This window comes from Silurus aristotelis, assembly GCF_946808225.1.
Source record: "Silurus aristotelis genome assembly, chromosome: 17".
In the NCBI taxonomy this organism is placed as follows: Eukaryota; Metazoa; Chordata; class Actinopteri; order Siluriformes; family Siluridae; genus Silurus; species Silurus aristotelis.
This window is the reverse complement of record NC_139590.1, coordinates 19744830-19765818: the sequence shown is the minus strand read 5'-3', so window position 1 is coordinate 19765818 and position 20989 is coordinate 19744830. Positions and strand designations below refer to the sequence as shown.

Here is a 20989-nt window from a genome sequence, read left to right as displayed (position 1 = left end):
AGAAGAGTGTTGATAGCTTTTTCTTCTGCTTTTGTTCAATTGCTATTACATGAAACAAGCAGTTTCCAAAGCAAGAGATTGGCAGGTGATTAATGCCTGTGGCAAATTGTATGATTTTGGGCTGTGCAAACAATCATGGTCATTTCTTTCCTAAAGGGTGGTTCTATGTTCTACTGTGAGTGAGAAGGTCTTTGCAACCAAGGATGTTAATGTCAGAAATGTTACCTATATTTACTGATACTAGATAATAAAAATGCAACATAACTTGCATGATAGCCAATGATTCAATAGGTTTTTATCATCGCACAGTTTTACATTCATGTCGTTGTTAGATCCGGTGTGGTTTGTAACAATCTTAGAAGACTGCTGGAATGATATAGTTGATAGAGGCATAAGTTAAGGAGAAAATGTAAATGATATTGATATAACAACAGTCAAGGTGTGTCAGAGAAGTATGTGAGGGTGGTGCAGGACATGTATGAGGACAGTGTGACGGCAGTGAAGTGTGCAGTAGGTACGACAGACTGGTTCAGGGTGAAGGTTGGACTGCATCAAGGATCGGCCCTGAGCCCTTTCCTGTTTGCAGTGGTGATGGACTGGTTGATGGACGAGGTCAGACAGGAGTCTCCCTGGACTATGATGTTTGCGGATGATATTGTCATTTGTGGTGAGAGTAGGGAGCAGGTTGAGAAGAGCCTGGAGAGGTGGAGATATGCGCTGGAGAGAAGGGGAATGAGAGTCAGTAGGAGTAAGACAGAGTACATGTGTGTAAATGAGAGGGAGGGCAGTGGAGTGATGCGGTTGCAGGGAGAAGAGCTGGAAAAGGTGGAAGAGTTCAGGTACTTGGGGTCAACAGTGCAAAGTAATGGAGAGTGTGTTAGAGAAGTTAAGAAAAGAGTGCAGTAAGGGTGGAGTGGGTGGAGAAGAGTGACAGGAGTGATTTGTGATAGTAGGGTATCTGCAAGAATGAAAGGGAAAGTTTATAGGACTGTGGTGAGACCTGCGATGTTGTATGGATTAGAGACAGTGGCATTGAGTAAAAGACAGGAGATGGAGCTGGAGGTGGAGGTGGCAGAGCTGAAGATGTTAAGGTTTTCGTTGGGAGTGACGAGGATGGACAAGATTAGAAATGAGTTTATTAGAGGGACAGCGCATGTAGGACGTTTTGGTGACAAGGTGAGGGAGGCGAGATTGAGATGGTTTGGACATGTGCAAAGGAGGGACATGAATTATATTGGTAGAAGAATGCTGAAGATGGAGCCACCAGGTAGGAGGAAAAGAGGTAGGCCAAGGAGGAGGTTCATGGATGTGGTGAGGGAAGACATGCAGGTAGTTGGTGTGAAAGAGGCAGATGTAGAGGACAGGGTGGTATGGAGACGGATGATCCGCTGTGGCGACCCCTAATGGGAGCAGCCGAAAGAAGAAGAAGAAGATATTGATATAACAACATGAGGAGCTTGTCTTTCCCTACTTTAACATTGCATATGTAGCATTTTTGGCCTTGTTTCGATTGCAGTGTGGTGTTGTTTTATTTCAATTAGCTATTATGTTATTCTGACAATTAGTTATGTTATTGTCACAGAATATAGCTAGCTATTCTAGCAGTCGAGAAAGTGCGTAAAAGTGTGACGTCTCTTATTACTCCCTATTTTTTTGCACAAGAAACCTTCATATGCATTCCGCATATGTAAAAGAGAAAATGATTGACAGCTCTGATTGGCCAATACCAGAGCGTGGGTGACAGCCAGGCGTAAGGTGACTGGTTGAAAAATGCAATAAAAGTCCCGCCCACGACTTTTCTCGAGCAGCCCGGACCCTGCAGCATTCCCATACTTTGAGCAGAAGCCGAGCAGCTGGTGCGCATGCGCAGCAGAGTTCCCCTAATAGCCCAGTTGCGACCTCTGGCGGCCACATGCACAGCGGCGTCTCAGTTTCTCCAGCGGCAGCTTTCAAACCACACCGGCGTCTTATTGATCATAAAGAGGCTTCCGGAGTTCCTGCGCTTATTCTTTTCGCTCGCGCTTTCTTTTTGTTTCTTTAACGCGCCTGAGTTCTTTCACATCACTTCACATCCGGACCGGAACAGCGCGGTGAATATGGACTAAGGACCGAGGATGCAGCACGCTTGGGAATTCATTTTTATTTTACACGTTCATGTCCTCGTTGCAGAAGGTAAGAATGATCCCTCTGATTCATTTGGACATCATGTGGAGAGTTGCACTGTTTCTTTTCCATGCACTTGCACCCTTATGCAGGCTCCTGCGCTCTGATGACTCAGTGTGTTCTGTCAAAGAAGAATAAATATTCATGAGTAATTAAATGTCATTGCTAACTATCTAATATACTATATGTAATGATATATATAAGTGATGAATAATAATTGTTACAAAGAAAAAACTTGCAGTCCTTCTGTTAACACTTCAATAGTGTGTGATCAAATCATTGAACTAATTTCACCTATGTGTAAATCTCTGAGTGAGTGCACACTGTCACACCTGACTTCTAGACACAAATATTGTGATGTCATAATGTGTCATTTTACTATCAGGCACATTGTTATAGATGCTTTTGGTGATGATAATGAGATTAATCAATCATCCAGGTGCTCATTTAAACCCTGTGCAGGACTAAGTCTTGCCAAACATTATAAGACTTGTGTGGCTGAGTGGGCAGTGATATGGTCCCTAGGCTAAGACTGAGCCTGGGCCTGATTACAGATGAGTTCTAGTCATTAAAGAAATGTTACAGGCAGGTTTTTAATTGGGACAGACGAACGTCCTGGCCAACATTATTGAAGCGGAGCAGGGAAATGTTACAGAGCATTGCTAGAGATCATTGCAGCAGACGAACGTAACACACTAGCAATACAGACAGGAATATGAGAGAAGAGGGCTACAGACAGGCATCAAGGACGAAGGACGAGTGCTACAGAGCATTGGCAGCTGGTGGGTTTCTCTTACATTAGAGAAAGAGCCTGCGTCTGCTTTTTGAAGTATAAGAATATATTCTTTTATGTTGTTTTATCTATTGGCTTGTCTCCCATTTTTCCTTCCAGTCTGCCAAAACACTTAAAAACAAACAAAACAAATGCAAATAATCAAACAAAGCAATATTCACCAACTACCAGAAAGGAAGTAACTATTTATACTTGTATTATAATTATAAATAAATTCAGTTACTAAGTTGGTGCTGAATTTTTTTTTGTTTCTATTATAAGTTTACAATTTTCTTTAGTGTCACTGCAATTGGCTCTAATAAGACTGAAGCATCAAATGGATGATATATGATGGCCGCGGGTCCTGGACAAGCAATAAGAGCACTGGAGAGATTTCTTTCAATGCCAAACATGCCCAGTTCCTCTCAGTGGAGCCGTGTCTCCAGCGAGGACCCCAGCACCCAGTGACATTTAGAACCAGTATGAATTCTCAGTTCAGTTCCTTCCTCACAAGGTATCTTCCTCATGTTTTATTAGGGAGTCTCTTGCTTTAGATACAGTATATGGGATCGAAATCTCTCTCTTTAAAACACAGCATACATTGAGCTGCTGTAGAAGCCTGCAAATGCCATACGTCACTGGGTTTCTATCGGAGCTGTGTCTCGGGCTGTGATGTCCAGTGCAGTATTACAGTGAGAATATTGCTATAGAGGAAGATAATCACAGATGAATGCCGTTAATAACCGATAAGTGCTAAGCATAACAGCTCATCTGTTGTGCTCGTCTGTTACACTCGTCTCAAGCAGTTGGGAAAGCTTCGAATTTGTGCCATTCTTTCTGGGGTTTTTTTGGGGGTTTTTTTTTTTTATTGTTTGTTTCTTTGTTTGTTTTTGTAGCACAGCCTGCATCCTCAATGCCCCATGATGGATGGTGGGCTTATAAAGATGTCATAGAAGGAAGTTTTATACCAGGTAAGAACACAAGCTTCTACCATGAATTTCCCCCTATAAATGCCTCATAAGCGAGGTAGAAAGACGAGCTTCCACTGAGCGGGTGTTTATTTGGGTCAGCGCACATATGGATTTGCTGTGACGTCAATTATATTAAATTGTGTGAATAAGTCAATACAGATGAATAAGTCAGCTTTTGCACGCTTTAATGCAGAAACAGATTATCAAACCAGCCTAGAAATGTAATCTGTGTGTAATAGGACCCAGATTCAGAGTGCGCATGAATTATTTTGATTGGTGCACTACTATCTGTTTCACACCTCATGCCTCACCTAAAAGAACACGCTACTTTTGTTAAAGCATCCGATTCAAAGCACAATCTGGAGCAGATGGCAGATGCAATGATGTGTGACAAATGCCCAATTATTTCATTTACACTGTGCTTATAAAGGTCAGTCCTGCTGGCTTAGAGCTCTGCTTAATAAGTCAAGGATCTGCACAGCATAAAACCATACAAAGCCCACACACCGTAAATATCCGCACCAAAGCATAAGAAGGTAAGAAAATAAAATTGCAGCACAGTTACAGCACTAAAAGCACTATAACACTTAATCATAATGTCCATTATGTGAAAAGGCTCCAGACTCAGGAATTGGGTTTAGGTAAATGCAGGTCTGTTGGTTTGCACAGTAACCTCTTATTTCAGATTTAGTTCAAAAACATGTTCTTTAGGAGGCAAACTAATGTCACTGTAGCGTCATTGTATCTTTTGCATTAAGATAGGCAACATAGGCCTGGAAAGATGAGATCCACACCCCTGAAGATTGTGGCAAGTGCTAAAGCACAATGGATAAGAATAATGCCCAAAGGGTGTGGATAAAGCATAACAGGTGAGAAAAAAATTACCAAAAGATGTGGTTTAGGTAAGAAAGGTGGAAAGGTAACAATAATAATAAAAGATTGGGGGGCATCCGAAGTAGCGGCAGGTGTAAGCTGGAACAGGGCAGGGCTTAAGGAGAGCAGTTAAGAGAGAAGGGGGTTATGATTCAAAGGCTGAGGCAGAACTGTTATTAATAATTATGATTTAAAAAAAAATTAGAAGAATGTTCAGAGGGTGTGGTTAAAGCAGAGCAATTGAGATCAGAGGGTGTGGTTAAATCAGAGCAATTGAGAAGAATGATCAAGGGCGTGGCTAAAGGAGAACAATTCAGAAGTATGACCAGAGGGTGTGGTTAAAGCAGAGCAATTGAGAAGAATGTTTAGTGGGTGTGGTTAAATCAGAGCAATTGAGATTAGAGGGTGTGGTTAAATCAGAGCAATTGAGATCAGAGGGCATGGTTAAAGCAGAGCAATTGAGATTAGAGGGCTTGGTTGAAGCAGAGCAATTGAGATTAGAGGGCTTGGTTGAAGCAGAGCAATTGAGAAGAATGATCAGAGGGCGTGGCTAAAAGAGAACAATTGAGATGAATGATCAGAGGGTTTGGTTAAAGCAGAGCAATTGAGAAGAATGATCAGTGGGCGTGGCCAAAGGAGAACAATTGAGAAGAATGATCAGAGGGTGTGGTTAAAGCAGAGCAATTGAGAAGAATGATCAGAGGGCGTGGCTAAAAGAAAACAATTAAGATGAATGATCAGAGGGTGTGGCTAAAGGAGAACATTTGAGAATAATGATCAGGGGGCGTGGCTAAAGGAGATTAGTAGATCAGGAATAGTGAATAACACAGAGCGACAGCAGAATAATAATGAAAGTGTTTGGCTAAAACAATCTCTAGGGAAAACAGAAAATGTTAACGATTGAAAAGCGATGTGTTTATATACCACGCTGTTGTTTGGTCATGAAGTCAGACAGGGTTAAGACAAACAATGCGAGAATGTTATCGGCTGTGTTCATCTGCGTGACACGATGCACAAAAGCGGGATTACTGTCACTATTCTGGGAAAGCTATAGTTTATGTAGGTCACTGAATATGAACACACAATTATGTGCTTAAATGCCTGTAAGAGACACAGACTGTAGGATGCACAATAATAATTGAGTTTAGAATATTCACAAATTCATTTTATTCATCTTCTTAAAACAATTACAGAATGATGTGTAGCCAGAGGGCAAAATATGCAAAATGTTCCTTATTAATCAGAAATCCAGCAAAAGGAATTGTAAACAAGCATGTAGAAATCATGAACATCGTTAACAAAAACAGATATCGGCTTCTATCGAAGTGTTTTCTTTCCCACATCGTTGTCTTGCATCTAATTCAGCGATTAAGAAGTATAATGACATCTTTATATATGCAAATGAAAGATGATTAGAATGAATCGAATAAAACCAAATGATGTAATTAGACGAGGCAGGACACAACAGGCCACATAAACATCTTAAGAAATGCCTGATTATCAGCAATAAACTGTTGGCATGCAGCATCTAAAACATTCTGTTTAATACAAGTCACATATGAGTAATGTTTGTCTTTGTGTTTCAGTTCCCTCTTTTTGGGGATTGGTGAACTCTGCGTGGAAACTTTGCTCCGTTGGGAAACGGCAGTCGCCGGTAAACATCGAGACTCGCCGTTTGACTTTTGACCCCTTCCTCACCCCGCTACGCGTCACTGGAGGAAGAAAGGTAAAGGAAATGCATCAATCCATCAATTTAAAAAGTGCAAGTTGGCATTTGTATCTTAGGCAAAAAACAATTAACTTACATACGATTATTAGTAGATGCGCTACACTTTTATTATTGAGAAAGTGACCAATAATTTGTGGCCAATATGTAGATTGATTTTTCATCGCTATACTGTTTCTCAAGCGCATTCTCTCAGCGCCACTGCTGCTACATGAATATGACGTATCCCAATACTATGGAGATCGAGGCGTGTCCTGAGAGTCACGTAGAATACAGATTAACATGGCAGAGGCAGAGCTGTAACTTCCTGGAGACAGAACAGGAAAAGAACATCTAGTTTTATTTCATCTTTTCTTTTTCTATTTTTATCTATTTTTTTTTTTTTTTATACTACAGGCCTGTTTGTTAAAGGGCCATGCGTTAGAAGTCAGTAGGTAATTTAAGTAAATTGATTATTTGCTGTCTTTCTGAACCAAAGAAATAAAAGCAAACTCTCTGTACCATAGTGAATTGCATAGCAAAATTTTTCATTTCATCGTATCGCATTGAGTCGCATTGTGTCGAATCAAATCGAAATCGGATCACACTGCATCGAAACAGTAGCTGCTTCATGTGCATCTTGAATGTATCGTATACACGTCGAGAAACGCTTTATTTATGGAAATGCACATCCTTACAAGTTACATTCTCGCTACACAAAGGGGCACGATTAAGCAGTGAGTAAAACTCATTATAATAATTACCTATTAAACATTCAGGTATAGAACGCCATAAGTGAGTTAGATGAATTTACATAATGCTCCAAATTGTCCAGATATTTTCAAACGTTTATTTTATTCTTAGTTTAAATAAAGCTGTAGGCATGGAGAACTTCGCTCCAGTCAGGCCCACGAGTTTGAACCGCATCGACCCGCAGATTGAGACAGATCGATAATGTGATCATAAGATGTGTGCAGGTTCAGACTGAACATGAAGTGCTTTTTGATCCATTTCAAAATCTTCACTCTAGGAGGAGATAAAAATATAAAATGAATTACATATCTGAAGGGAATTTTAATCATTCTTTATTTTATTTTTACTCTCAGCTTACACTGTCTAATAAGGCTCCATCAACACTAAAAGATACGCGTTAGATTGATTTTTTTATAACCTAATAGCAACTAAACGTTTTTAAACTGTAATATTTATATGTATAAGACATAATATAGGGCCAGTGTTCTAGTCTGATCTGATTGGTCTTCATAATACGGCTGCGTTCAATTTTTTTTGTCGTTTTTTAAAGAGAGTTTTGTTAGTTCAGGCTGTCTGTCTGACTTGACTACGAATTGACCCAGTCTTCAAGTTGCTCAGTTGATCAGATAAAGCAGTTTATGCATTTCTTATGGATCACTCTGAGACTCGCTTGAATGTGATTATCTTCTTGTCTTTCGCTGCATCCAGCCCATTAACTAATAACATGGTAAGCGAACATATTATGCAAATCTGCAATAAAAAATTAGCCGAGCAATTATCCCATTGTTCAATGATTGATCATTGGCGCATGGGATCAAATAAATCTGTTGTAGTACAGCAGAGGCAGCCCCGTCGCCCACATGGTCATACATATTCATAAGCCAAGTGGAAAGAAGCATACGTACATATACCCTCCAGCCACACACACACACACACACACACACACACACACACACACACACACACACACACACACACACGATGCTTTGTTTAGTCACAACACATGTCAGTGTTCTTAATTATTTAGTATGTTCCTAGTCCTCATCTTCATCTCCTCACCTTCTTTTCATGATTTACTGTTGGATCAAACATTCTTCAGAATTTTCATCATTTATTCTTTTTTAAATAATAGACTTATTAAAGCACTTATATTTTACTTACCACTTCTAGCTCATTCACAAAACATGCATTCCACAGGGAAGTCCTCCGGAAAGAACTTTTGGTATTCGGTTTTTGACATGAGAAACTATTTTGTCTTAGTCAAGAAGTTTTAGATGTAGTCTGAAGGCATAGACGTTTTTAGTAGAGGTCGACCGATGGTGGATTTTACCGATAGCTAGGTTGGATCGTACTGGCCAATAACCGATATATGAATCGATAGTTTTGGATACTGCATAACAAAAACAAACAACACTCTATGTAAAATAATACTTAACATATTAGGAAAATAAATGATAAAAATAAATGTAATTTTAATGCTCTGGCCTTTTGTGAAGACATTCAAAGATGTCCACTTTAAGCATGACTGGATTTTTGTGCGATGGTAATGTTTTAAAATAAAATTTCATTGTTTAGTGTTTGATTGTTATTTGCAATTCATATGCACTATGAACTAGCATGAACGAGGTACAGCGTGCAGTCTCGCATGTCAAAACGAACAGCACGGGGCATCAGTGATTAGCCTCTAGCGGCTTCTCTTATACTGTATAACAGAAGCGGACCTTCTCAGCCACTCCAGCACAGACACAACCCGGAAAAACTATCAGTTTGGATTTTTGCACATAGTCGATAGTTCCAGATATCAACCATCGGTGCCGATTACTCGATTAATCTCTAGTTTAGAATTTCTAAAACGTAAACTCAGGAACTCATTATAAGAACTTATCTACAGCAGAAAACCACAATTAAAAACTGCAACAAACTACAAAGTGTAATTTTTTAATTCAATAAAAAATTGTGATAGCTTGAACATTGCTGGGGACGAATTGTTATAGCTTGGGCATTAGGAGGCGTAGAGCATGCCAGGTTGCATATTTCAGGATGTATTGTGAAGACAAAAATGCTTTCAAGCTCTCAAGCTTTGACTATGTGTCCTTTTAGATTGTTTGAAACTGCTGCTCATGCTGCATTACCTGGCAGTGTATCACACCTTAAAGTGTTACATGACCTGTTCAATGATTAGCTTGTGCCATTGTGATTGACAAATGTGCCAGTTTTGCTTTGTTGGGGTCCCAGATTACTTTGGCATTGCCAGGAATGAAATACCTTTAAAACTCTGTTGACCGGACAAACATTATTCTGTTGCACCACTTGCGAGGGCCTTTGTATAATAATCAGCATCGGTAATGTAATCTCTCAAAGGAGCCTGATTTGAGGTCTGCACAGTAATCTAACTTCATCTAGCAAGTTGCATTTAAAAAATGAACATTACCCCTACCACCACCCAGTAAAACATAACGAAAGCTTTGCTAGCAGTGTGTTGAATATCACAATACAGCATGAACAGTTATCTGCATCAGTATGTCAGCAGGTCAGTTGTGTCTGGATAGATTTATGTGTGAGGAGGAAATAAAGAGAGTATTCATCTTCAGCATTGGAGTTTTGACACCATTTTATTAGCATTTGGTGTAGTTTTTTTCCCAGCATGGCTGTCAGTGTTGTTTCGCTCTCTGCTGTCAAGTGAAATTGCAATCACTGTCAGTCCAGTGTTGAATTAACTCACACCTCATTACATCAATGCTGCAGCGGGCTCGGTTCCCTCTGCAGCTTTATTCAATTTCACCCCGATGTGACAGCGATTACCACCAAGCGAACATTATGCAAAGTGAATTTAGCTGAAGTTTATTGCTTGCTCTTGTGTGTGGGTTTTGCCTGGGGTCTTACCAGATTTCGGATGGCTCAAAATAGATAAGAGAAACAAAATAGTTTGTTGCACATATCGGACCTGGTCAATAAGTAAAAAACATCCTGTGCAGATAATCGATAAAGGTGAAAGGGTGACCAGTTATGATATTGCCAGTGACCACTGAGTGATTTGTGCTGTACAAAAATACAATTTTAATTTATTGGGATTTTACTTTCACCCATTGACTTACACTGATATCTGATATAATAGCACAGGCAGAGATGCCTAAAAGGATGCAGAATAAGACCATAGGTGAGTATGACAAAATGGTGGTTTGAACCCCACTGTGCTTTGAAAAGGTGTGAGGCCAGTGTATGAATTAATTAAGAAATGGTGTGTGCAATCTTGCTGCTCCACTTCTGCCAGTTGTTAAAGCAGAATGCTTTGGGGAAGGGAACCCTTTTGGTCTCATGGGTGAGCCAGTTGGTTTGCCTTTTTTTACTGGAGGACACACTAACATTTTTGCAAAATGCATACCAGACACAAGAGGCGATTCGAACACCGCAGTCTACATGTCCTTGGTGAAGCCATCGAAATTAAATAATACCACCGGCTGTTTTTTTTCCTGTGGATCGCTTGGCTTGTTGAATGACACAGCCGGCTTTGGAGGAATGATCTCTAAAAGTTAATAATGGTTGTAAGAGTCAAAGAGTTTGCAGAATTCACAATGTAACTATATTGACATAGGGTTTATTCTTTAACTTTATCTTTGTAGTGTGACTTGTACCTAGTAATATCCTAGGCTTCACTTTTCATCAATGCAGGAGTGCAGAAAAATCTGGAAGGAAGTACTTGGTTTAAAATAAAAGCCTGGAAAACAATTGGCAAATTCACGTGACCATACGGCATCACCAGATATTTATAGTTGCTTGTATTTGCGATAAATGTTTCATTCATTGCCTTTCCCGATATACATCAGCTTATCGGCACTTCATAGGTCGAAATTGGTCAATCTTGGCCCCCTCATGCTTTCTGAAAGGAAGATGGGAGCAATGGTACTGGATATTGAGACCTTGTGATCAATACAGTGTCTGAGTCCTCCATCTATTTTCTTTACAAAAAAAAAAAAAAAAAGATGTCTGCAGTGGCAGAAGACATGGATGAATGAATGCAACCTTAGGCCAGGGCTTCAGAGATGTATTCCTCCATGGCCTTGGTTTCTGGAAGGAATAAGTATTCTAATCACAGTAGTCTGTACAACCACATTCTGGCTTGTATTATGTTGCTTAGATATAAATCACAGACAGTTTTATATGTTTGTCTTTTTTAAGGTAAGACGCAAGATATTTTTCTTCCTTCAATGTGATAGTAGCAAGCAACAAAATTCAAGCAAATAACAAATAGAAACATTTGAAACAACCACGTTTAAATTCATGATGCACAAAATATTAATCATAATATAATTTTCATGAACAAAGTGATTAGGATTCTCCTCAATTAAAAATGGTAGTGTAAGATTTTCTTGATATCCAAACAAGACTTACTCAAAGAACACCATGGTAAAGCATGGTGGTGGTGTTTTAACTGGGTATGGGGCAATGCTCATGATAGGGGCAATCTATTTTTAGACAACGACAACTGATAATGAACATGGTGTGTAATCAGTTTGCTGTATGGCAAAAAAAGGTGTAAAATAATATCATTCTGATGTACTCTTGATTTAAAAAGATGAGGATTTTTTTTTTATTAAATTTTTTTTACATCTCTTGTTTGTATCTTTCCATCTTTGTATTTCTCAGATAAGCGGCGTTCTGTATAACACGGGGCGTCATGTGATCCTGCGCGTGGATGGCTCTAAGCGCGTGTGTTTGTCTGGCGGTCCCCTGAGTTACACGTACACACTGCAAGAGATCCGACTGCATTTCGGCAGCGACGACACTCACGGCTCTGAGCACCTAATCAACGGGAACGCCCTTCCTGGAGAGGTGAGACCTAAACCTCGCTAGACGAACGCAAACGCAAGTTAAAAATCGTCGCCAAGTTATTCTCGTACACATCCGCTACTGGGAGTACACGATGTCTCAATTATTTTTGATTCGCACAAATCGAAAAGCAAGCAAAGATTGAGAGAGATCAGGAGGAGACAGTAAGGCTTAAGAGATCAGGATTAAAAGGATTTGCTCCGAGTTTTAGGAAACGATCGCGGCGCACTTATGCGTGCGAGTGAAAGCCATCCATCAAACCACACCACTGTGGACAGAGGCAGGCACACTCTGCTTCTTAACACCGCATGTTTAATAATAACACAACACACATGGCCACATTACATCAGTATTACATCAGCATTATTTTAGGTATTCTTTTAAGGACAGGCGATTACTCCTTTTCTGCGTCCAACCCCATTGTTCTCACTGGCGTCCGTTACTAATACTGCTTTAACTATTACGATCATGTAATGCTCTACTGTTTTCACTTATACACAGTGTCCTGTGTGTGTTTGCTCAGGTGCAGTTAATACACTACAACCAGGATTTATATTTAAACTACAGCGAAGCAGAGAAGAGCCCGCACGGCGTCGCCATTATCTCCCTCTTCATGAAGGTCACAGTTCACTGCTTATGTAACCCACAATTATAACACATTTTTGGATTGCAATCAATTATAAATGTTATGGCAAAATATCGCTAGCCATTTCTGTTCTATTCCAGAGGCTCTTCAAAATAAACACAATATGGTCAAAATTGTTGGGACAACTAAAAAATCCCAGCCATGTGTTGCTTGTTCTGCAAAGTCTTACCACAAAGTTGGAGGTTGTATAGGATGCATTTGGATGCGGTAGCATGAGATGCTTTCTCCACTTCAAAATGAGACTCAAACCATGACATTGCCCCTGTGCACAAAGCCAGCCCTATGAAAATATGCTTAACACGGGTTTAGCGTGGACATTCTCCTGCTATAGAGCTCTCAACTTAACCCAGTTGGGATGAAGAGGAATGCACCCCAGTCCTCTTCACCTCAACTACATCAATACTTGACTTTACTATATTTATTTGTTTATATTATGATTTGTTTCCCTTAATTTTTATATTTGCAGCATGCGACACACTATCTGAACCCCGAATGACTTACAAAAGAGGTTTGTAGTCTCCGTCATCAGTCATAGATCAGGTGTGTAGGATGCCAAAAGCACATATTCCTGTTATAGAGGAGCTACAACAATGAAACGTGTTGTTATAGACACACATATACATAGTATATCTTGAATAAATAAAATATTACTTTAGGGATGTTCTCATTTAATCTTTTAATAATTCCTCTCTTCTGGGAAAATGTTGAATTTTTTAAATGACTCATTCTGCATTTGCATAGATCCAATTAAATGCTCTTTATAATGTATCTGTCCCTCGGCTGCACTTGGTATCAGTCTGTGGCAGCAGCTCGTTAGTAGCAAACATAGTTCCTCTGTGTGTCATCCCACTTACCAGTGTTCCCATTTCTAGCCAGGTGTTGTTTGGGGGTGGGGGGGGGGGCTGTTGGGTAAATCTGCATACAAGTAATTGTTAGCTATAAGTCTGAAGAAAAATGCCCTTGCTTATTTTTTTCTATTTGTTTGAGTATAACGTATAACTCAAAAACCGCGCGAGATCTTGTCATCTAGGATCATATCCTGATTGAAGTTGACAGCCGTGGGTAAAGGTAGTGGTGAGAAATCTTCCAAACCGGTAACCATGCTCCATGTTTAACCTATTTGCTAAGGTTTGTTGAGATTGCTTGGGGGTTGTGGTGCATTTCGAACGATGTCGGCTGTTGTGTAATTCAGTCAAGCACTTTCGGCTGTATTAAAAGCCAGGGGTGGTTACACCACCACAGTGCCAGGACAGAGTGTTCATACATGTCTATAATATATGTTAAAGGTCAGGCTTGACTTCTACCTCGAAGGGAATGTTATGCAAAGGGCCGAATGTTAGCTGCCTTCCTGTGCTGGTGCATTTTTATTTTATTTATTAATTTTTTTTGCAGTCAGTGTTTTGAACTTGATGCGGATTTCTAGAGCTACAGGGAGCCGTGAGGGTGATAAGGGAGATCTTGGGAAGATTTCAAAAAGAAGTTCTGGATTCGTGGGATGGCACAACAAGGGATGACCTGCCAGTGTAGTGATTAATATTCATTCAACATTCTCTAATGTTCATTACCTTTCTTATAGACTTCTAAACAAACAGAACAACAATTTTGCTCTTCAATACAATAGAAATACAAAACATCATCTTTATTTTTTAAACAAGATTTGTAAATCTGTTGCTTTGTCCAGACCTAAGCGTAAATATTCATTATTTATTGTCACGAAGCCAAGAGCTGAAGTCATACCAAGGCGCTTCATTGCATTCCCAAAGGAAATGTGCTGCGCTTATTGAAGTCAGAGGAATGGCAGCCACAAGCTTTATCCAGGTGTTGTAGTGAGGGTGGGGGCTTCGTTTGCAACGGAGGAATGAATAAATTTATTTTTTCACTTTGCATAAATGGCTTGTTTTTCCCAGGCTCCTTTCCAGACTCATTACTTTGAGCTATACACATCATCCCAAATCGCATACCCACATACTAAATAGCATTGAAAAAAGTGCACTACCAGCTGTTACTTCATAGAGCGGAGTAGTTTTCTTCTTGGAAAAGATTATAGAAACAATTTGAGAATCACCCTGTTTTGTTTTGCTGTGCATTAATTGGTCGCCATGTGCCAATTATAGCAAGTTGTTTAGACGCTCCTTTGGCGACTCGCTCGCCTGCGCTGCATGTCAATGGGCTGATCACAGTGGGTTCTAAAAACGAATCTCTCGTGTGATGTAGATAGTTTAACAACTGCTGTTGTAATCGTGAAAATATTGTCCTGCTCGTACACTGAGCATCCACATTTACTACTGGCTGTTCAGTACACCACTGGCTGTTCAGTACTACTGGCTGTTCAGCACCTGGATAGCGCCTGTTAGGATTTTCTACGAAAGAGTCTCCCTCAATCATGTTTTCATCATTTCAACGTTGTTTTCTTTGCACTGTCACTTTTAGCTACTGTCTAGCTGCTTTATACAATATCTGTAGCTCAAAACACTGCACAAATAATATCACATTGAATTTCAGGAAGCTTAATAATTTGGGGAATGTTCTAACATTCATGGATGAATTGTAGAATCGACACTAGGAACCAGGTATAGTAATCTCCAGCCTTCTGGGAAGATGTTTCACTATATTTTGTGAGTTTTTGCTCATTCCGCCACAGGGGCCTTAGTAAAGTCAGTTACTGATGTAGGTGAGGAGACCTGGTATTCAGTTAAGGTTCACATTTATCCTAGAGCTGTTCAATAGGGTTGAGGGTCAGAGTGTTATAGCAGGCAACACAAGATCTTTCATTTCAGTCCATATAAAGCATATCTTCACAGAGCTGGCTTTGTGCACAGGGGCATTGTTATGCTGGAACAGGTTTCAAGTGAAGGGAAAATTCAGGATTTATGGGTAGTTTTTGTCAATTATCTGAGCAAATTTTCGAACAGTTTCAACTACAACTTATCCATCTTAGAAAACCATCACACTGTATATTCTGTTTTTAAAAAACTAGCATGTCCACCTTTCCAATGCTTAAGTGAAAATATCTCCTGCTGTACAGACAGTTTTTGTGTCGTTATGAGACCGACAGGATCACATATAATAGAGCCAGGTTTCCAGCAAAATACTAGATGTCCTATTATTCAAGGGATGTTGTAGTTGCTTACTTCGTACACGCACACATGCACGCACACATGGTACGTGCAGTCAAATGTGTTAGCTTCTAAGATATAGGCAGATATTCCATACACATTTATGTGAATTTAAAGTAAACATTAAGTCAGATTCATGTGTGAATCAGCATTCGAAATGTTGTTTCATTTAGTGCCAGGATTTAATGCTGGAATGTCTGAAATGGCCCACGCATGGTGTATGCAGTGTACAGATACACTCTCATAATCTTCACTCTAATCTCTAGAATCTAATTTACACATAATCTTACATTACTATATTGAAATGAATAAGACACTTGATGCATCTGCATTAAAGTATTTGGACCGATAAGGTTTCCTTTCCACAGATATCGGAGCCCACCAATCCATTTCTCCTTCGGATGCTGAGCAGGGAAATTATCACTCGAATCACATACAAACGTAAGAATATTTCGTTCCTCAACTTCTTGCAGCTTTAACAGATTGTTATTTTATTATGAATATACCGTATATTCTATTTACTAGAACATTCTAATAAATATCTTATCTGGTTGGCTCCTGACTGTACATTTACCCAACTGGCCATGCCCATTTAAAAAAAAAATATTTATTTAATTATTTATTTATTTTTATTATTATTAAAGTGGTGGACGAAGTATATAAAACATGTATTCGAGTTAAAGTAGAGATATACTAGGTAAAATATTACTCCAGTAAAAGTAAAAGTGCTCTCTTTATTTATACAAAATTATTTAAAATACAAAAGTATTGTGTATTGGTGGCTTGTTGCACAATGTAGTTAGGTAAAAAGTAAGATATTTGACTTTAAAATTTAGTGAATTAAAAGTCTCCCCCAATAAAAATTTTTTTTATGTTTTATATACAATAAGTAACTGGTAAAGTAGAACAACTTGAAAGCCAATCATATTGTATTACTTTTTTTTTTGTATTATTGTGTTGATGGTTTGAAAATATAAATTTTAAGATATATGCAAGTTTTTGGACGTGACAATTAGATAAGTGAGAACAACATCTTTACAATGCCCCCGATGTAACTCCCCACAGATGACGCATACGAACTTAAGGGACTGGACCTGGAGGAATTGTATCCTGAAACGTGGCGCTTTATAACATACGAAGGTTCACTGACTGTGCCGCCATGCCTGGAAACAGTCACATGGATCCTGATGAATAAACCTGTCTATGTCTCACATATTGAGGTGAACCATAAACTAATCCCATAATAGCTAAGGTCTATTAGATACACTATACAAACCAGAGGCAACAGTTTAATGGGGTTGACAGTGCTACTGCATTAACATTTTTTACGTGGTAGACACACTTATCTGGACACACTTAACCCACAAAGATGTTTTGAAATTGATCAGAAAATTATAGGAATCAGGATCGGAATATTGGTTCATTAAATCAAAGACTGAAAAGTCCTTAAAATCTTTTGGGAGAGTATATTGGTAAAAGTTTTTTAAACCCTTCTGAAGATATGTACATTTGAAAACTGTGACTCAACTGTTCGGACACCAGATGGAAGTTTGTTCCACCACCTCAGAACAGTAAACAGTGTCAGAACAGTGAAGAGTCTTGTAGTCTTGAGATGTATGACTTGAGAGATGGTGGAACCGGTCAAGCAGTGGTTGAGGTTCAGAGGGAGTGTGTTGCAGTGAGTTGAGATACAGTGCATCCGGAAAAGATTCACGGCTCTTCACCTTTTCCACATTTCGATATGATACAGCCTTATTTCAAAATGGATTGGATTAATTATTTACAAACAATACCCCATAATGACAACATGAAAGAAGTTTGTTTGAAATCTTTTTAAATTTATTAAAAGATAAAAAAAAGGAAAAAAATAATTCATAAGAATTCATAGCTTTTGCCATGGCAAAACTGAGCAATCATGGCCTTAGTTAGGGACGTGACCAACAACACGATGGTCACTCTGAAATAGCTCCAGCATTTCTCTGTGGAGAGAGGAGAACCTTCCAGAAGAAGAACCATCTCTGCAGCACTCCACCAATCAGACCTATATGATAGAGTGGCCAGATGGAAGCCACTCCTCAGTAAAAGGCACATGACAGCCTGCCTGGAGTTTTCCAAAAGACACTTGAAGGTGCAGACAAAGAAACAAAGATTGAACTCTTTGGCCTGAATGGCAAGCATCATGTCTGGAGGAAACCAGGCACCACTCATCACCTGAACAATACCATCCCTACAGTGAAGCATGTTGGTGGCAGCATCATGCTGTGGGGATGTTGTTCAGCGGCAGGAACTGGGAGACTAGTCAGGATCGAGGGAACAACAATGCACAGAGACATCCTTGATAAAAACCTGCTCTAGAGCGCTCTGGACCTCAGACTGGAGTGACGGTTCACCTTCCAACAGGCAACGGACTTAAGCACACAGCCAAGATAACAAGAAGTGGCTATGGGATGCCTCTGTGAATGTTCTTGAGTGGCCCAGCCAGAGCCCAGACTTGAACCCGATTAAACCTCTCTGGAGATCTGAAAATGGCTGTGCACTGACGCTTCCCATCCAATCTAATGTAACTTGAGAAGTTCAGCAAAGAAGAATGGGAGAAACTGCCCATAAAATTGGTGTGTCAAGCATGTAGCATCAAACAAAAAAAGACAAACGTCTGTAATTGGTGCCAAAGGAGCTTCAACAGAGTATTGAGCAAAGGCTGTAAATACTTATGTACATGTGATTTTTTTTATTTTATTTTATTTTTAATCAATTTACAATGATTTAAAACAAACCCCTCTCATTTTGTCATTATGGGGTATTGTTTGTAGAATTCAGAAGAAAATAATGGATTTAATCTTTCTGGGAATAAGGCTGTAACAACAAAATGTGGAAAAGGTGAAATGCTGTGAATGCTTTCTGGATGCACTGTACATGCTATAAGGTAGAGGGCTGCTGGTCCATTGTCCATTGTGGCATTGCAGGCGAGCCTTATAGGATAAATATAGGAAGCTTGAAAAGTCATGCAGCTCCTTTCTGAATTAGTTGCAGAGGTTGAATGTCTTTCAGAGGCAGACCTATCAGAAGTGTGCTTGGGGTGAAGGGGTAGCTCAGTGGTAAAAATGCTGGACTTCTGATCAGAAGGTCATAAGATTAATTCCCCCCTTTAGACAAGGCCCGTATCCCTTAACTGCTTAGTTGTATGAATGAGATATTTATAAGTCTCTTTGGATAAAGGCGTCTTCCAAATGCTGTAAATTTAAATGAATGAGTTACAGTCTAGATATAGTGTGTGTGTATATATATATATATATATATATATATATATATATATATATATATATATATATATATATATATATATATATGACGAGGGACTGAACCCACACCTGAGCATCCTGTGTGGGCAGAAACAGAAGAATTTCCCTGGTGTTTTAAAAAAGAAATCGACATGATATTAGATTAGGAATGTGAGAAGAAAAGGACAGTTGATTGTCCGTGGTTATTACAAGGGTGCGTGCAGTGACCAGTAGTGAGACTGGAGAGTTGTCCATAGAGATTACAAAATCTTGGCCATGAGATTAATCGCCTGGGATCGATAGCAGAGTTTTTCAGAGTATTAAAAAATATTGTCCTGGCCTTTTTATAAATGTTAGCACAAAATGTAGCTTTTTATCCACAGGAACCATTTCAAGCCTCTGTTCCACTGTTGCCTCTTCACAGATTAGCTGTTTGCGTACTTGGATAGAATCTTTAAAAGCCCTAACACACTGAGACGTTCTCAACAGCCTGTAGCAAACTTTCAACTTTTTTCCCCTAGCCTTCATTTACATTTGTAATTATAATGTACTGCCAAGACATTTCAGCTGCTTCTCTCTAACTGGTGTGTGTTTGTGTGTATAGCTGCAGTCTCTGCGTCTCCTCAGTCAAAACGCCGCATCTCAGATCTTCCTCAGCTTGAGCGATAACTATCGGCCACAACAGAACCTAAACCAGCGCTGCATATACACCAACATCAACGTAAACACGCACACACACCAGTGTGCTAATTCACTCAGGACACACTATAGGGGTATGTGTCACACACACTTGCAAACACATACACATTGCAGTACTTACTAAACACATTAATATCATTAACCATGACCTTTACTGTTGTTTGTGCTTTATTTGCAGTGAATGAGTGGCTGCTGAAATAACCCCACGTGATAAACCACATGGTGTGTGTGTGTGTGTGTGTGTGTCTTGTGTAAAGAGACAGAAGAGATCACTGAAGACACGGACACATTATTTTACTGTGTAATATGAATTAATAAAGGCAGTTTGGGAGGGAGTACTCTGTGTGTGTGTGTGTGTGTGTGTGTGTGTGTGTGTGTGTGTGTGTGTGTGTGTGTGTGTGTGTGTGTGTGTGTGTGTGTGTTTCATGGATTTGTGATAATCAATTGAAATAGGCATTTACGGTCACTGTGTGTACACTGTTCTGTCTTCCCAACACTTAAAAGAAGTCTTTGTAGAGCATACTGTATATATTAGATCTCGGTAGATCTCTCTATATATTACACTACAGAGAATTTTTTTTGTTTTGCTCACCCCAGCTTGTTAGGAGCAAAAGGTCAGCCATGATAAAGGCATCCCTGGAGCTGATATAGTTAAGGGTCTTGCATTAGAACTCAACATCAGCAGCAGCTTGGTAGTGCTAAGGCTTTAAGTATTGAACTTCAATCACTGAGGCATCGCTACTGAATGCAGTGGGCTTAAATGATAAAACATAGACTAGAAGATTTGACATATGTATCTGAAGGTGTAAATATTGCTGGACTCACATACAGTCGTGTGTCTTTCAGGATTTCTGTTCTTCAGGGGACGATAATGATAATATACTGTATATTGAGCAGGCAGTTTTCCAATAATGGTGAGTGATGTTAGTAGCTAGCTACACTGTATGGGCAAAAGGAAATAATTCAGCCTTTCCTCTACTGGGACTAAGATAAGCAAACCTGTTCGAACCTGTCAGTGCTGCTGTGCACAATTTAAACTCCATGAAAACATGGTTTGCCAAAGATGTTACTGAAGAACTCGAGCGTCCTGACCGCAATCCCACGCAACACCTTTGGAATGACCTGGAACGCTGACTGCACCCAGGCCTCCTCTTTTCTCACTGCCTGATCTCAGTATTTTTTGCCA

General features: G+C 39.5%; 1 protein-coding gene across 1 annotated transcript; it reads left to right on the top strand.

The window, feature by feature from the left end:
- Nucleotides 1-1836: 1836 nt before the first annotated feature.
- On the top strand, nucleotides 1837-20633 carry ca10b (carbonic anhydrase Xb). The gene is made up of 9 exons (XM_083566806.1): nucleotides 1837-2172; nucleotides 3832-3906; nucleotides 6366-6505; nucleotides 11882-12067; nucleotides 12588-12683; nucleotides 16195-16267; nucleotides 16892-17046; nucleotides 19709-19877; nucleotides 19982-20633. The coding sequence occupies exons 1-9, from the start codon at nucleotides 2115-2117 to the stop codon at nucleotides 20002-20004; spliced, it is 975 nt and encodes a 324-aa protein (XP_083422932.1). The 5' UTR covers nucleotides 1837-2114; the 3' UTR covers nucleotides 20005-20633.
- The last annotated feature ends 356 nt before the right edge of the window (nucleotides 20634-20989 follow it).